The sequence below is a fragment of the Monodelphis domestica genome, chromosome 4 (genome assembly GCF_027887165.1).
Source record: "Monodelphis domestica isolate mMonDom1 chromosome 4, mMonDom1.pri, whole genome shotgun sequence".
Taxonomy (NCBI): domain Eukaryota; kingdom Metazoa; phylum Chordata; class Mammalia; order Didelphimorphia; family Didelphidae; genus Monodelphis; species Monodelphis domestica.
In genome coordinates this window covers 432118254-432136547 of record NC_077230.1, presented here as the reverse complement: position 1 = coordinate 432136547, position 18294 = coordinate 432118254, and the positions used below count along the sequence as shown (strand labels likewise).

The following is an 18294-nucleotide window of genomic DNA, read 5'->3' as shown; positions in this document are numbered from 1 at the left end:
AAAAACATAAACTGCCACTCTCTTTAATTCCTTGAGCTACATATTATCCCAGTTTGGGCACTCTTAAAATAGTTCTTAACCACCTTACAAATGTTTTTTTTTATAAATTATCTCCTGATTTGTCTAACATCTCTTTCCCTGGAGAGATCTAGGTCTACACAGCTACCTCCCAGCTCAATAAGTCTATCCATAAACTGTGAGGAGTTTTCATCATTTTTCTGCTTTAGATATTCAAATTCAGTCCACACACAGGCCTATCAGAGCAAGCTCTCATTGCTGTTATTTTGTAGCATTTTTAGGATGCATTCCTAGATGACAGCTGTAAGTAATCTTCCCCTAAATTCAGGTCCTACTTAGGATCTTCATATGACCAATGAATTTCTCCCTCTTCCTGGGCCTGATTAACAAGAAAAAGAATCTTATTTCTCTTTCCATTATCAGGATGTGGAGGAAATTTTCCATGTCAAGACACAAGAGATTAAAGTGAATGGTAACTGCTTTCAAACTTATGTATCACAACAGTGGATCATGTTAAAAGGGTTTTTTTCTGGAATCTCCCAATATCTTGTAGAAAAATGTCTAGTGTTTACTAAGTTCCCTCATTTATTATAATTGGGAACATCCCCTAGGGAGAATAGTAATTTAATTGAATTGTCTGTGTTTGGATTACACTGGAGTGGATGGGGCAAGGGCAGGAGTGGTAGGGGCATGGGGAAAGAATAGTAGGGGCAGAGGAGAGATGGGTTGGGTAGGAGCAGGGGTCAGGGTGAGATGGGTCAGGAAGGGGACCTGGGGCAGGAGAAGAAGATTCAGGGCAAAATGAGATATAAGCAGGGGCTCAAGTGGGGAGGAAGAAATAAGTGAGTGTAAGGGTGGGAAGAATGGGGGCAGGAGATGGGCCAGTAAAAGGGGAGGGATGGTGGAAGAAGTTGAGGTAGGGGGGAGGAAAGGGTGGGTTTGGACAGTGGGTGGGAAAAGCTGAGTAAGGCAAGAAATATGATGGATAGGGTGAGGCAGAGACTGGGTAGGCTTACATAGTCAGGTGGGTTAGAGATGAGAATTTTCCTTCTGAGTCCCGAGATTAATCAAGTTATCATTCCATTCTTTTTTCTTAGGGAGGAATAGATAAACTGCAAGGTATCCTATCAGTACAAGTACACACAGAATCATATTAAACAAAACATTCTGAAACTACAAGCCAAACCCAGTAATGCTCTCTTGGAATGAGAGGTGTTTGGGATAGGAGGGAGGCCGTACTTTCACAATGTGGATCATGTTCTCCAGCACCATCCTTGGTCACTTATTTATTTTTTAACTATTACATTGCCTGCAGTTCTACTTCCTGTCTGTAGATGGTGGTACCCTACTGTGTATTGGCTAGGGGTTAGAGTCTCATAGGGTTAGAAGGTGGGATGCCCAAAGACTAGGAAGAAAATAATGGTGTGGGTGCAGACATGCCCTAGTTTGCTAGTATTTGAATGGAGGGCAGGAAAAGCCTTAAACTGAGGCCAAAAGGTGGTAAGAAAGGTTTGGGAGAGGAAAAATGTAAGAAGAAGCAAAGGATTTACACTTAAGGCAAAATAAAACACACTTCCTTGTAGCTAAAACCACCCCTCAGGATACAGCCTGAGTTTCAGCTAAAAGGCTGGGAATAGTTCTCTCCTTTTCCTCTGCCCCCCAAGCTAAAAAGTCAGAGAACTTGTGCTTCCAAGTGGGCCTACAGCCTTGGGGATCTGGGACACTAAGTCTCAGGGGGCACCTGCACTCTGAGGCTTTATTGGGGAAAGGCTTTGCAGAGAGCCATTTCACTGAGTTGCCCTGAGTTGGGTGTAGAGCACAGGCTGTGGCCACATTCACTTGGGGATCAGAAAGGATCTTAAAAAAAAAAAAAAGGACTCCAAGGAAGAAGACACTCTCTTTAAAAGGGCTAGAAACTGCAGAGATCTGGGTTACACCTGGTTTTTGAGTCAGGAATCAAAGCTTAATCCCCGAAACCTGGCTCTTTTTGGTTAAAAAAAAAAAAAAGCTAAACGCTAAGTTTGCTAACTTCCCCAATACTTAATACCTTCTCACCAATCCTCAGTACTGGGCTGAAAAGTAGTTGCTTTGATCAGTCCAGATAACTGATTCTTGTCAGCATCTTGCTGTTTTTAGCCAATCTAACTTAGCTACTAACAAACTTACTTAAGGATAGTTTAGGAGAGTAAAAAGTGAAGACACTGAAGAAAATGAAAGGACTTGTCAAACCTTCATGGTCAACGAAATTGTAATTAAAAATTAAATTATGAGGCTGCTGGTACCTTTATTACATCAAAGCACTGATAGTAAAGAGGGAAATGTAGGGAAAAAATTGAGTTGCCTAACCTACCCACTCTATATGCCATTCTGATACAACAAAGCTCACCACAACAAGGGTTCCCTCAGGTCCAATCTCCAGTCAGAAGAGCATGAGAGACCAGAGACTTGGTCTTGCCTTTATAAGCAGTTTTCTGTACCCACTAGCTCTCCCATATCACATCTCAGGAACCAATCATAGTTCCTTAATTTGCCTGGCACAGCACAGAAAGGAAGTGCTTGTGGGATCAGTTTCCCATCTGTTGTTTTCAATTCCCTTTCTCAGAGTTTGTCTATCCCTGCATATCACAATGGTAAAGGATCTCCAGGTCCCTGATTGATGACTTCAAAACAAAGGGAGGGGAATTCCCTTCTCAAACCTAATTAATGAAGTTTCTTTTCAGTGAAGATTTTCTGACATGAAACAACTGTGGAGCTTCACATGAAAGCCTATCTGAACTGATAACATCCATAAAGATTCTCTCCAAATGTGGATGGTCTGATGTTTAGCAAGATTATTCCTCACTCTGAAAGACTTTCCACAGTGTTTAATTAGGTTCATCTTCAGTGCGGATTCTCTGATGTGCAGCAAGAGAGACCTTCCATGTAAAACCCTTTCCACATTGTTTACATTCATGTTTGGAGTGGAAATTGAGAGGACCTTGAAAACTGCAAAGTATACCTTCTTTAAACACTATTAAAAAGATACCAGAAAAACCATCACTTAAGATGCAATGCTTTATTGAGAGAGAGAAAATGTGAAACACTAGTTGAAGTCATTGACCTAAGACAAATATTCCAAAAAGTCATAGAAAAATCCCTTCTTTATAGGAGAATGCTGATACAATTAATCCTCTATGAAGGGATTATAACATTTTTACAATGGTTGAAATCCAGAAATAAAGGACAGGATTATCAAGTTAAATAGTTTTACAGTGAGTACAATGAATGAAAATTTATATTTGAAGGAAATGATCAGGAAGGTGGAGACAAATACAAAGAAAAAAAGGAAGGGGGACTGGATTATCTGGGAGGGGATGAGGTTTTACCATAATGGGTACTCAAGTATTGAGTATCATTACAGCAATTGGGCTTGACTATCTGGGGCAAGCCTTTGATACAATGGGAAGAACTTCGAAGAGAAAAAGGGTACTTAAAATTTGATCATGGGATACTTTGGGGGCTAAGAACAGCCAAAACACTGACAGGGTGTAAAGCGTTTGACCTAAAGAAAGAAGGGTGTGCATAGGATAATCTTGCCTTGAGGGTAGCTTGATGGGGGGGTTCTGGGTGGGGGAAAGAACCAGTTTTACCAAATAAGACACTAATAACTATTACCTTATGAATAAGACACTAATTTTTCACTCCACACAAAAAGGTTTCTTTCCAATATGGATTCTTTGATGTGCAGCAAGATTGCCCCTCTGTGGGAAAGCCTTTTCCATTCTATTTACATACATAAAGTTTTCTTTCCAGTGTGAACTCTCTGATGTGCAGCAAAATAGTGCATCTGTGTGAAAGCCTTTCCACAGTGTTTACTTTCATGAGGTTTTGCTCCAGTGTGGATTCTCTGATGTCTAGCAAAAGAGCTCCTATGTATGAAAGTCTTTCCACAGTGTTTACATTCATAAGGTTTTTCTCCAGTGTGGATTCTCTGATGTGCAGCAAGAGAATCTCTCCATGTGAAAGCCTTTCCACAAAGTTTACATTCATAAGGTTTCTCTCCAGTGTGGATTCTCTGATGTTCAGCAAGAGAGACTCTCTGGGAGTAAGCCTTTCCACATTGTTTACATTCATAGGATTTCCCTTCAGAATGGATTCTCTGATGTTTAGCAAGATAGGTCTTCTGTGTGAATAACTTTCCACAGTGTTTACATTCAAAAGATTTCTCTCCAGTGTGGATTCTCTGATGTCTAGCAAGATAGGTCTTCTGTGTGAAAAACTTTCCACAGTGTTTACATTCATAAGGTTTCTCCCCAGTATGGATTCTCTGATGTGCAGCAAGAGAGCCCCTCTGAGTGAAAGCATTTCCACAGTGTTTACATTCATAAGGTTTCTCTCCAGTATGGATTCTCTGATGTAGAGTAAGATGGCCACTGCATGTGAAAACTTTCCCACAGTTTTTACATTCAAAAGGTTTCTCTCCAGTGTGGATTCTCTGATGTGCAGTAAGAGAGCCCTTCTCTGTGAAAGCCTTTCCACAGTGTTTACATTCAAAAGGTTTCTCTCCAGTGTGGATTCTCTGATGTGCAGTAAGAGAGCCCTTCCGAGTGAAAGCATTTCCACACTGTTTACATTCATAAGGCTTCTCTCCAGTATGAATTCTCTGATGTAGAGCAAGATGGCCCCTCCATCTGAAAGTCTTTCCACAGTGTATACATTCATAAGTTTTGTCTGCAGTGTGGATTCTCTCATGTGCAGCAAGCTCCGAGTTCTGACTGGAAGGTCTCTCATTTCTATTACTTACAGAAACCATTTTGACACTTTTACTTTTTGGATGTCTAATGAAGTCTAAACTCCAGCCCAAGCCCATACCCTCCAGGTTCCCTTGATACATGGGCATTTTCAGAGGTTTCTCATTCGAATCAACAAGTCCTACTTTTTCAGGATAGCATTTCCTATATTCACTATCCTGAAAACAGTCATTTCCTGAGGTGAATGCTATATATTGATTTTGAACTGGATAATGTCTGAATTTCTCTCCAATCTCATTAAATTGACAGTCACTCTTTGGAATTTTATTTACCTTAATATTAGAGTCCCAGATTTCTTTCAAAATGAAGTGATAGGGACCCTCATTCATGCATCTCTGGGAGCTAGATCCTTCCACAAAAAGGCTCAGCTTTGTAGACATCTTTATTTCAAAATTACTCTCGGCCTCTGAAGAAAACAAATAATGATATCAACACAGAAGTAAAAAAGAATACGCATATACAGAGCAATATAAACTCCTTCCTCTGATGGCAAAAAGTAAACTGATTTTTATTTTCTTTCCCCAGACCAAAAGGAGTTTTTAGACTTAAACTAGCAGAAACAGACTTTGGATACAGTATTTGGTCATGTCTGCAAGATGGATGATTTTACAAATACTTTTACATACAATAACAATGAAACTTAACAATGGACCTGTGACATGTGCAGACACAAGATTCTCATTATACTTTGAAACTCCTATCATGAGTAAAAAATGCAAGTAGGGCCTGCCCAACTTCTTGGCAGCTACTCTTCAACTCAAACCCTGTGCCTGAGTATGCTTTGTTCCCAAGATTGGACAGTGTTTCTTCTTTGCCCTTTCTATCTTTCCTAAAAAGTAGTCACATCTGTTATTCTTATAATTTTGTGAATCTCAGGTAATATTCTGGATTTTCTTTTCTCATCATTTTGGATGCACTATCACATGGTTATTCTTGATATATTTTATATGCTAAGTGGAGAAAGAACTTCACTGTTTTTAACTCTTGTGCAGTTAATTCTTTAAAGGGAATATAAGTTTTCTCCTTTACAGATGAAAAGATATGATATTTAGTGCAGACATACTAATCTTATTTTATGATCTACCATATATGTTATGTCTCATACTCTATACTGAGTCTATCATCAGTCTCTCAGGAAATGAACAGCATGATTCACCAGTGGTCTGCCAGCCCCCAAGTCTAGCACTTCCTTCACACTACAACAGACAAAGGTCTTTTAAAATAACAACCCTCATGCTTCTGCTTTCACCTCACTCACCTGGACAAGAGTTTCTTGGTCCTTTTTGCTCTAGCAGCCATGGTGCTTTCCCTTGCTGAAAACAAGAGATAAAAATTTCTCTAGGAACTGGAAGCCCTGGGCATAAGAAAAAATAAAAGGATTGGGAGAAAAAGATAAAAAATATAGTCCTCTAAACGAAACAGGGCATATAAGTAAGGCCTACAGAATGATTTCTATTCTATTCACTGTTGGGATATATGCAGAAAACTCATTTGAAATCAGAAAATTCCATATTTATATACCTCTTGTAATAGAAAGAGAGATCCATTCCACAACCTCCAATATCTAGAAATTAAAGGCAGCTGATAGTGATAGTGAAGGGGAAAGTGATTGGAACTTGGAATGAGAAAAGCAAATGTCATTTAGCTTCTGAGAAATGACAAATGGGTGATGCTGGGCAAGTTATTTAACTTCTGTTTGCCTCAGTTGCTTCAACTATGAATTGAGGACAATATGAGCATCAAATTCATAGTAATATTCTTAAATGTATGGATTTCTTTACTCAGGAAAGGACATAGAGTTGGTATTTTGAAAGGCTTATTCCCTTCCTTTCCATTCCTATCATGTGGCCTGCAATTTGAGTAAAGAATGAAGGAGGAATTAGGATAAACTCACAAGACCTGGCAGAATTAGAAGCTATGAGCTACATTTTTATATTCCTTTAAAATTTTATTTTTATATTATTTATTTTCATAAGTGAATTATCATAGAAAACCACAACCTCTAAACAAAAACCCAAACAAACAGAAAAATTGTATGCTTTCACTTGCATTCTAAGTGCAGCAGTTCTTTCTCTGGAGGCATTCTTTGTCACAAGTCCCTAAGAATTCTACTGGATCATTGTATTGCTGAGTATAGTCAAGTCTATTACAGTTAATCATTCCACAATATTACTGTTACTGTGCACAATGTTCTGGTTATGCTTAATTCACTCTGCATCACTTCATATAGGTCTTTCCACCTCATTCTGAAATAATCCCATTCATCATTTCTTACAGCACAATAGTATTCCATTACCCTCATATTCCAGAAGTTGTTTATTCATCAACTAATAATGTCCCTTCAATTCACAATTCTTTGCTACCACCAAAAGACCAGGTACAAATAGTTTCCTACAAGTAGGTCCTTCCCATCTTTTTCTGATCTCTCTGGGGTACAGACCTAGTAATGGTATTACTGATTAAAAGGGGGCAGCCCTGTTTTATAGCCCTTTGGGAGTCATTCCAAATTGACCTCCAGAATCCATGGATCAGTTCATATCTCCACCAGCGATGCATTAAGTGTCCCATTTTGCCACATATACTCCAACCTTTGTCATTTTCCTTTAGTGCACATAAACCAATATGTTAGGGCTGAGATGGTACCTCAGAGTTCTTTTAATTTACTTCACTAATCAAGAAGGATTTAAAACTTTTTTCATATGATAAGTGAGAGCTTTGATTCCTTCATCTGAAAACTTCTTATTCATAACCTTTGACCATCTGTCAATTGGGGAATGACTTGGATTCTTATTAATTTGTCTATTTTTTTTTTAATGAAAAGAGGGCAGGAGAACTTGGGGCAGAGATCAGCACTTTTAATGAAGACATTCCCTTAATGGAAGATTCAAAGTTAACAGAGGAAATGCTCCTTACCTACAATGAGTACATTCTGCACATTCTCCAGCATGACTTCCCTGAACAGCTCTTTCTGAGAATGGTCCAACAGGCCCCACTCCTCCTGGTTGAAGTCCACAGCCACATCCTTGAATGTTATTGACTCCTAAACCAGCAAAAGTCACAAGTCTTAGAGGTGAATCTTCAAAATTCATGTAGTACACTGTCTGGAGGACACTGAAGCACACAAGGGATTTACTTGAAGAGTGTCAGAGCCAGCACCTGAGACCAGTCATTCCCAGGCCAGGGGAATATTGACAAAGGCATTTCATGTCTGAAGGGAGAATGATGTTGGAAGAGTAAAATCTGTAGCAGTGTCTTACTCTGAAATGTTTTTCCCTATGGAATCAGGGTGATGGGAAGTGCTCTCGAGTGAGGTGGGAGATTCTGAAGAGGAGAAAGAGAGAAGGTAATCTGAAATTCCTCCTCATCCCAAGTGTCAGAGTTGATCTGGTAAGAACATTTTTTTGAAGAGTTTCTGAGAAGGTAGCATGTACTGTGTGTTCTAGAGGGAAAATATTACTAGTAGTAAATGTGCAGAAAACAAAGAAAAAGGAATTCTTCACTGAACTTCCTAAAAGGCTGAAATACCTTCATCTAGACAAAAGCATTGAGAGGATTCCAGTTATATGGGATCAGACTCTTGATTCTAGCTAACTGAAGTAGTCTTGTGTTATATTGAGAGTTTGGGGAAGGAACCATTGAGTAGGATGTGCCATAGCCAAAACATCCTATCTTTATATTATGTTGAATGTCATTTGTTACTGGAATATGTTCAGTCATTTTAAATTTAATTATACGAAAGGAGAGTAAGTATGATGTGGAAAGGAAGGTGTATTCATACTTTAAAAATATAACATTTTATTACCTGGGGTTGGGGACTGAACTAATTCAAAGGAAAGACACTGACAGTGTAATGAATGGAATTCTCAAGAAGCAGAATTCTTTTATTTTCAATAATTTATTAACTGGTCACTTAATGGGGTCATTTGACTCTCTCCTAAATCCAAAAGAACAAAAAACAGTTCTCTCCTCTAACAGAGGTCTTTTGTCTTTCTCTCTCATATATATCTCTATATCTCCCTAGTGAGCTCACCAGTCAGTCTCTCCCCTGGACATCCCCTGACATCTCAGATTCTTAAATAACCACTGAGGAAGGAGATTTAGGAGACCTCAACTGCTCTCTCATTACTTCATTACAGGAAAAGCAGGTCCTTGTCCATACAAGGAAGGTTTCAGTCCAAGCTTTCCCCAGACTTGTGGCTGGCCTAGCATACTCTCAGAATGTGTCAAGGTTCACCATGGCTTGCCAGTCCTGCCCTTAATCCTTTTAGCTGAATAGGGAGATTCCCCCTTGGTTTCATAACTTGGGATTGTGAATCTTAAAAATTTCTGACTTGTGAATCTTAAAAATTCTCAGACTCTACCTTAGAACATTTGGTTAAGAACATTCCCCATTTTAAACAATGAAGGTACTTGATCAGGAATGTGAGAACTCAAACATTACTCCACCCATACTTGAGCATACTTTAGGGGAAGATAAAGTTGTGAACTCCTTACTGAACAATGAAAAGTACTTAACCCATACTTAAAGTAAAGCTAAAACCCTTAAGCTGGGTCTATTTTTAGATCTAATACAAAAAGGTGCTAAATACCTGTGAAGGCCAAATTAATCACTAAAAGTTCAAACAAGCTTAGCAAGAGGTGTGAGGTTTTAGTCTACCCTTAGAAGGTGATAACAGGTGTGAATTACTCAAAAGTTTTAGTCTATTCAGATGTGAATTAAGAATGGTCAGTCCTTTGGAAAACATCCTCTGTGATTGGTAGATGTGAAAACTTAGGGGAGGTGACATAGGAGAAAATTCTCTTTAAAAGGAGGCCAGAAGGCCTCTGAACAGAGATTCAGTCTTGGAAACTGAAGTGGAGCTCAGGAGCTAAACTGGAGGGTCTCTCTGAACACTAGAATTTTGCTTGGAAGGATCTTGTGGTGAGTGATTAAAGACTGACTTAGTCTCTCTCTTAAGGCTCAGGCCTAGGCCACGTTGGCCCAGGCCCTTCAATACTATATTTCTCTTATTCTCTCTCCTTTTTAATTCTTTCATTTGTATTAGTTAAAATCTCCATAAAACCCAGCTGACTTGGGTATTTCATAATTGGGAATTTTTCCCTTGGCGACCACTTTATTTTTAATATAAAATCAAGACACAAAAAATTATCTTTACAGTCTTGGCAATTCAAAGTCTTAAAACCATATTTTCGCGGTCACAGTTTAAGGCAACCACTCTTTTATATGTAACAGGATGAAGGGGATATCAAATCTGGAACTCTAACCTTACCTACGCTAAAGGGAAATTTATTACACAAAAATATCACAACTGTATATTTTTTATAAAATCCACAATGTTTTGAAGAAAATTTTCAGGGAAAGAAGCTTGCTAACTTCTTGAATCCAGAAAATGGGTTTGGAGAAAGATGCCTGCAGAAACCTACACTGCATCAGAAGATCCAGAATGAACTTTGAGATTGATTGCACTGAAGGGGGATGAACACATTTATTCTGAATGCAAACTTTTATGCCAAAGAGGACTGACCTCTAACTGGCTATTTGTCAATGCACTTAGCAAACATTCGTTTTGCTTTCTCCCACTCCTATATTTATTTTCCTCTTATCTCTACCTACTATAGTTTCCCCTTAGGAGGGGCAATATTGCATGCACCTTTAGTTAGAAGATTTTTAGAGGTATAAACTGATTATGTTAAATGATCCACTGGGGAACTTAATCTCCCAAAGGATCTCAGGGGATTGTGAAAATGGGATTAACTCTCCCTTCCTTACTTTTAAATTTAATCAATAGAAGTGAATACACCCCTACTTAATGCTAAAGTAAGGGGGGTTCACAAACTATTTACTGAAGGAGTTTACCCCTCCAGAAGAGACTATCACTTGGGCAGTCCTAAGCAAATTTAAAGACTATAAGCGGTCCCTGTAAAGTGAGGAATGGAACAGGAAGTGATGCAAAGAAGAGTCTTTAAAAGTGGCCTCAATTTCCTGACACAAGGTCTTTCAGCTATTTCCAGGCTTTGAAGGCTGGTGGAGAGACATTCTTTATCCTGAATCTTCAACCTGGAGACTCTGCCATCTGGTAAGATCTCTCTTGGATTTTCCCCTTTGGACTACAAAGGAGATGAGTGAAAAACTGACTCCTTTCCTGGCTTCTGGAGAGACTAGATTCCAGAGAGGTCTCCCCTTTTTGGAGGAGGCTGCCTGGGTATAATAAAATGATTGAGAGGAGGACAGGGGGAATGGGAAAGAAAGAGGGTGAAGAGATTCTTTCCTTCTCTTTTCTGGGGGAGAGGTAGCCAAATCTTGTCTCCCTGAGGGAATATGTCTCCTCCAAGGATAGTTGTGGGAGATGGAAGACACCAGAGGCAGAAGAATCCATGCTGCCTCTCGACAATAGCTGGGACCAAAGGAGAGGTAGTGGATCATCTTACGAAAGCTAATCTCTCCAGGTCTTGTCTTCCATCTCCCACAACTATCCTCTGTCTTTAGGGACACCCACTATCACTTTCCTTTAGAAGCCTGGGGTCACCCCACTATCAAGGATAGATGTTGTTCCTTGGGTTAGGCAGTTTGGATCACTGGAATCCTGAGCTAACCTTCCCTTTTAGGGGAGAGATGTGATTCTCCCCAAATCTTCTGTCCCCTTTCCAAGTATCACAAGCCAGACAGACCTAATTCTAAAGTAGTAAACAATTCATGTGGGTTCACATATGGAAGGAGAGGTAGGGGTGTCTGGCAAGGGAAGTGGGGGGAGCAGGAAAACCTATAATTTGTCCCCACTGTCACTCTGGCCCCCCAAATACTTGGGTTTCAAGGCTGAGTGCCTTAAACCCTTTTCCAGTCAGCTGCTAGAGGATCCCTATTCCCCAGATAACTAGTTTTTAATTCAGGAGTTCAGAAACAGGTCACAGAGAGAGAATCTCAGGGAAAGATCTGGATGGCTCTGGCCAGAGTGAGTCCAAATAAAACCCCCTTGGGAATTCCAGGAGCTGTTCGAGAAGAGTTTTAGTGGAGGTATTTTTGAGTCCCAGAAGGAATAATAGATCCAAACAGATAGGCTCTTTCTCAGTTTCTAAGAAAACTGCCTTCCTCCTTTACCTCCCAGGCTGGAAGACCATTGACAGTTCAGAGTTCTAACCCCTTTAGAATTCCCAGGCTTCTCTCTCTGTGCCATCACTGCTGCTTTTCAGCTGATCTGTCTTTCAGCCTGGCTTCTCATTGCAACCACCTGGATCTCTCTTTATTACATTACATGGGTTTAACTCTTGCTTTATTCCCCACAAGATCCTCCAAGTGAAGGTCCTCCAGTGGAAGGTTAAGGAGCCCTGCCTAGGCTGAGCCAGTTGCCAGAGCAAATTTTTAGCTTGTTAAGTTAGATAATTTCTCTACTCTCTTTCACATTTCTCTACTTTACTCTTTACCTCTATTTTGTAAATAAAGTTGTTAAAAAGTCATTTTGACTTGAGTTATATCAGTGACCACATTCTCTTATATATTGAGTCAAACCATTAATTTTCACCCCTACACAATTCAACATTAATTTTCTAAAACACAATATTTATGAAAAACAAGGGATCTAAGCCTAGCCCTGTAACTACAGAAACCTGGGGATCAAGAATCAAGAGAAGAAGATAAGAGGCTGACTGAGGAATAAGTGACAAGCTAGTAGCCAGATCTGACAATAACATGCCTCTTGGCAGGGCTCTCCTACTTTTCCAATCTCCTACATCAAAAACACAGGATATGCTTGGTATTAAAAACTTCCATTTCACCTCTTCCTTTCCCATTCCCTATTTTTCAGCCTGGAATTCCCCTGGAACCTCCAAGGGAGGAATAGTCTGAGGAAAGGTTGAGTTTCTAAGCATGGGAAGACGATTCCTCAAACCCTCAATACAATCTAGGGGTCTGAAACCCTACAGGGGCCAATCCACTGTCCTCGATACTCATCTGGGGGCTATTCCACCCCCCTGCAATGGCTTTTTCCATCCCCATGACTACATTATGTGTAACATTCTTCAATAGATATCTTCATGTCTGGAGAGGAAGGGGTCTGAGCTGCAATTCTTTGGGCCAGAACCAGCATTCCTTCTAACACAACAAAACTTACTTTCCCACAACAGGAGCAGGGGCAGAGAAGAGCCTCTGGAGGCAGGTCTGGGAGGGAGAGTTGGTCCTGACATATGTGAATACCCTCTGAGTTCAGACAGAAAAGATGAAGCTCAGTGGAAAGGGTAGCTATGAGAAACAGACAGCAAAAGCTCTTCCTTCAGATAGAGCTAGAACCAGAATGCAGAAAGATGTCAGCCTCCAAGGAAACAGAGGAATCTGGGCTCAAAGGGAAGAATGCAGAGAAAAGAAGACAACTCCTTGTTTGGAATTCCTCTAATCTGGGTGGTTCCTAGTAGTCCTCACTGCCCCACCTGCCCTACCATAGAAGTTCCAAGATCACACTGTCCTCTAATAGTACAAGAGGCCAGGACCTAAGGAGCCTGCCTGCTTCTCTGCCTCAAGTTTTACCCTCTATTATCTGGAATGCCACTGCCACTAGAATAAGCCCTCTTCAGCCTAGACTTCTTCCATGCATCCAAACCACCCCAGGGCTTGATATTCCACCTGGGCAGCCACCTATAAGGCTGGTCATCTTGAGACCTCCCACCCTTACACTCCTTCCCCCTCTGTTTTGGTCAAATACTTTACTTAAAGTAATTAAGCCAAGAATAAAATCCCAGGCAGAATTCTTTGAAATGCCTTCTCACATGGACTAAAGCCCCACAACTGCATTATCATATTCAATTTCTTCTACATGCCAAAAGGACAGAGCACATCTTCAATTTGTTTTTTTGTTTCTTTTAAAACCTTCACCTTCCATCTTAGAATCAATAGTATACATTGGTTCTAAGGCACAGTGGTAAGGACTAAACATTGGGAGTTAAAGTGACTTGCCCAGGGTCACACAGCTAGGAAGTGTCTGAGGCTGGAGTTGAACCCAGGACCTCCCATCTCTAGGATTGACTCTCAATCCACTGAGCCACTTGGCTGCACCCCCATCTTCAGTTTTTAAGTCTAAAGTAAAGAAATACCCCTCTAAAGAGTTCCCCTCAAAAGAATGGAGATTAAGTTGCTCAAGATCATCAAATACAGTGATGTCACCCAGAAGCACCTGCTTTTTGACAGACCCTGGGACCAAAACCCCTTTTCCCTTCCCAGCAAGACCAGAACACCCCCCCACTCTAGTACCTATCTAAACAGTGATACAAAGCGCCAGGAATACCTGGCAGAACATCAGGAATCTGCTGTCAGGCCTAGACAAATGATGTCCCCGAATCACTGACCATCAGGCCTGAGAACTTCTAAGGTTCTGAACCCTCTTAGGGCCATCCAATGAACTGGACACAAGAACCCAAATTTTGACCAAGAAGAGAACACAGGTTACCTCATCCCAGACCACCACCCTATAAAAAGCTGCTCCCTTCTCCACCAGGTGGAGACCCCTAGCCCTGTACAGGGTACTGGCTCTCCCCTCACTCCTGCTTCCCTCCCATCCCTTCTTTGCATCCCAGATCCATGGCCCCCTCTCCAGGTCTGCCTCTTCCCTCACCCTCTCTTCAGCCTTCTCACAATAAAGCCTTGTTATACCTCCTGTAAAATTGAGATTTGAACTCTGGACTCCATTCCCCAGGAGTCCTTGCTAGCTCCCAGAATGCCCTCTAATCTCACTGAATTCTCACCAGGGACGAGAGCAAAATTTTATTTAAAGGGTCTTTCCCCATAGGCGGGCTCTCTCTTGGACTTCCGTTTTGGGGCAGACTTGGCTCTTTCCATAATGTAGGTGAGGTCTTGTCTAGGCGTCTGGCCTAGGCATGTGTTTTTTCTTATCCTGTATTTTCTTTCATCCTTAATCTTTAATAAACCTCTAAAAATATAATACTCCTTGCGGAGAGAAACTAATTTCTACCTGCCTCTCTCCCCTAAATTTTAATCTTTACACTCCTCACTCTCTTGTCTCATTAGTCTTGAGTTGGACCCCCCGTCACCAAATCTGACAACAGTGGGGTATAAAGGATAATTTTAGTGTTGTCATCTAAACTATATTATTTGGGCGCCATGGATATCCCAAATTACAAAAAAAAAATACCCAAGTCAGCTAGAAATTTATGGTGATTTAATTGATATATTATATAGTGGAAAGAAATTAAGAAGGAAAAGGGTGTAGGATTTCTCCCGCCAGGGGAAAGATTAGGGGAATCTAGAAAGTAAGGTTTTGGAGAGTAAAAGAGGAAAGAATCAGCCTGAACTCCAAGAGGGCTCAGCCAAGATGCCTGAACCTGAATGCCTGAGTGAATGGCTGGCATGAGGAGGTCCAGGAAACAAACTCTGCCGGTCTAGGGGTTGTTTGAGCCTGGGAAGATTTAGGCCAACTTCCAGCTCCGAGGACTGCGGCCAGGAGAGGCTCCTCTGCACAACTCTGTCCATTCTCTTCTCTTATTCTCATGCTGGATTCAGATCAAACCCTGACCAAACCCCTCTGCCCACCTGTTGCCCTCCTCTGTACCCTGGGAATGACTTTGCTAAGGATCCCTCAGACACCCAGGAAAAACCTGCCCCGATTCTGGGGATCCTGGCTGGGGGGTGGGGGGAGGGCTGCCCTGGCTGCCGAGTACAGCTTCCACTGACCACGACTAAAGTTTGGCTTTTCCCCTCAGAATGATGGTCCTGGAAAACTCCCAGAACACCATGTATATAGGGGCAGCCAGGGGGAGGACAAGCAGTGATCCGGCCCCTGAAGAGGCCCAGCTCTGAGTTCTGCTGGCTTCCAGCCTGGGGGAGCTTGGTCAGGCCTGAGGAGGGGCTGCACTCACCTGGGAGGGGGGCCTCGGGGTCCCGGGGGCCATTCCGAGGGGCCACCCTGGGGTGCTTCAGGGGGTGGCAGCCCCAAGAAGGGGAGACTTCCTCTGTGTGCGCCTGGGGGGAGGAGAGAGGGAGAGGGCTCAGAGGGGCTCCCAGCCTTTCCCTGCCCTCAGGGGAGACTCTCCACCCTCCCAGGGGGAAACCCAGGGCCTCAGGCTGGGAAGGGCCTTGGACTGGCCAGGAAGAAGCCCCCCCCCCACCGCCCCCCTCTGCCGCCATCTGTGGCTTCACTCCACTTTGAAACTGCACTGGGTGGACTGAGGGAGACTCCTAGGAGGGGTTACTGGGTGGTGGGGGTGGGGGTGGGGAGAGCGTGTTGGCATTTCCTCAGTGCCCGAGATCAGAGCTCCTAACATGGCAGGTGGGCTCGGGCAGATACCTCCGCCCCTCCTCCCGTCCCCCCCAGCTGCCTCCTGTTCTCGCCGCGGGAGGGGCCATTCCCGCCACTGGAGGAGGGCGAAGCCCCGCCATGGCTCCCCGTCCAGACAGAGCTGCCGGACACTTCCGTGTTGGTCCCTTTTCTGAGGTCCTTCAAGGTGCTGGACTGACAGGGACACACTGAGGCAGCCCCTCCCCCCACAGCGAGCCTTTGCACTGGGGCCCGGGGCTCCTGCCCCGCCTCTCTTGGTACACATGAGCACACGACCACCACCACTTCCAAAGCTCCCAGAACGGGTCCTCCCGGGTGGTCCCAAGCCCAAAACTTAGGGAGCAAAAACGCTCAGCTGATAAAGCGGGAGCCGGGGCCGCGCCTGCGCACAGACACCCCCTCCCCCTCTCACCCAGAAATGGTCGGAGAACCACAACCGTCCACCTTCCAGGAGTTGAGACTGCCCACATGACATTCCCAGCAAGCTTTGGGGCGGCCACAAAGGGAGGTGGCAAGACTAGCGTGACGTCAGAGCCAAGGAATTCTGGGAAGCGGAGTCTTCCACAGCCACCGGACTTCCTGCCAGGAAGTCATGACCGAGGCCTTCTGGGAAATGGAGTCCTCCCGCCTGGCCCCTGGGTTTAGAGCCCTGGTGGGGGGAGGGCTAATCACAAATTGTCCCCAAGCAGGCTGCAGCCTTTTTCCCCTCCCCCCATTTCCCCTCCGGCTCTACCCTGCTGCTTCTTCGAACTCGAAACTGCGTCAGGTCACCGCCTGGCACACCGCAGCTGCCTAATAAGTGTCTACTGACTGGCTGACTGACTGACTGATCCCTCAATGGATCCCACACATACACGCTCACAGAACCTCCCCTTTCCCCACACAACACGCTTTTACTCCCCAACATGCCCCTTCATCTTCTCTTCTGGCACATGCGCAAAACCCCCTGCCCACACTTCAGGCTCCCTAACCAGGAGGGGTCTTCCCGCTCCCCAGGAGTTTGGAGCAGAAAGTTTCAGTGAACAGAGTAGGGGCTGGGGCCGCGCCTGCGCACTTATTCCCTCCCCTCCCCCTCTCACCAGCAGTGGTCCAAGAAGCCAAGGCTGGTAGACTTCTAGGAGCTGAGTCGACCACCCCCTCTCCCCCTCACAAGACATTCCCGGCATGCCTTGGGCCTGAGACAATGGGGAGGAAACTTGGATAGCCGTATTCAGGGAAATGGAGTCCTCCATCCAACATTTGCAAGATGTCATGAAAGGCATTCTGGGAAATGTAGTCAGTCCTCCAAGGGGAGGGCCAAGACTTGCATCACGTGACGACACAGGCATTCTGGGAAATGAAGTTCTCCGATCCTGGTTCCTGGGTTAAGCCTCCTGGTGGGGAAGGGGTCATAAAGGAAATTTTCCTTAACCTGGGGGGCTGCATCCTTCTCCCCTCCCCCCATTTCCCCTCCTGCCCTGCCCTGCTGCTTCTGTACACTGCAGGCTGCCTCAGGATAGAGTCTGGCACACAACTGGGGCCCAATATGTGTGTATTGATTAACTGATCAGGGAATGGATCCATCCTCCCCCAGGACCTGAGGAGGGTTGCTAGGATTCCCTTCTGACAGAGAAGGAAACTGAGGCACAGGGCAGCAGCTGACTCTCTTCCAGGGAACTCTCTGACCTTCCTGCTGCTCTTTATGCTTTGGGGGGACCCCGGGGCTCCCCAGAGGAGGGGCCAACCCTCTCCCCAGAGGAGGCATCAGGTGACTCAGGGGCTGCCCTCCTGGGCTTGGAACCCTCAAGATCTGGGCTCAAACCTGGCCTCAGACATGGCCCTGCTGGAGGAGCCTGGCCAAGGCCCTTCCCAGCCTTTGCCTCAGTTTCCTCCATGGTGAGATCCAGACAATTAAGAACCAGAGCTGGAGACTGTGGGGAAGCTGGTCCAGAGAGGGTCTGGGGGGAAACAGAGCTGCACCCTCCAGGTCTCTTCAGACTCTGGGCCAGCTGAGGAGGGTCTCCTTCAGCATCGCCCCAGCCCAGAGGCCCAAAGACCCTCCAGAGGCCTGGGGGAAGCCCAGGAACCCCTCCTGCCCTGGAGGAGGCCACAGAAGGCAGCAGCAGCCGCTGAGCCCAGGCTCAGAGCCCTGATGGACAGAGGACAGTCTGGGGGTGTCTGTGTGTCTGTCTGCAGGGCTGCTGGGCTCAGGTTGTTCGGGCCTGTCTGAT

At 44.0% G+C, this 18294-nt stretch overlaps 1 protein-coding gene across 8 annotated transcripts; it reads right to left on the bottom strand.

The window, feature by feature from the left end:
* Window positions 1-3058: 3058 nt before the first annotated feature.
* On the bottom strand, window positions 3059-17330 carry LOC100617884 (zinc finger protein OZF-like). Of its 8 annotated transcripts, none has more exons than XM_056825551.1 (5): window positions 17164-17330; window positions 15666-15768; window positions 7722-7848; window positions 6067-6162; window positions 3059-5214 (listed from the first exon to the last, which is right to left on the bottom strand). In XM_056825551.1, the coding sequence occupies exons 2-5, from the start codon at window positions 15696-15698 to the stop codon at window positions 3785-3787; spliced, it is 1686 nt and encodes a 561-aa protein (XP_056681529.1). In that variant the 5' UTR covers window positions 15699-15768; window positions 17164-17330; the 3' UTR covers window positions 3059-3784. The 8 variants fall into 8 exon arrangements, with proteins under 8 accessions (XP_056681529.1, XP_056681533.1, XP_056681528.1 ...); XM_056825555.1 differs by having other exon boundaries at window positions 6067-6121; XM_056825550.1 differs by lacking the exon at window positions 17164-17330 and adding an exon at window positions 16497-16951.
* Between the last annotated feature and the right edge of the window lie 964 nt (window positions 17331-18294).

Excerpts from the sequence above, each read along its gene's own strand:
- LOC100617884 (XM_056825551.1), bottom strand. The coding sequence starts at position 15,698 with ATGGCCCCCGGGACCCCGAGGCCCCCCTCCCAG. Across the intron at positions 6,163-7,721 it reads GCAGAATGTACTCATTGTAG|GGCTTCCAGTTCCTAGAGAA; the intron begins GTAAGGAGCATT and ends TCTTATGCCCAG. Across the intron at positions 5,215-6,066 it reads ACCAAGAAACTCTTGTCCAG|AGGCCGAGAGTAATTTTGAA; the intron begins GTGAGTGAGGTG and ends TGTTTTCTTCAG.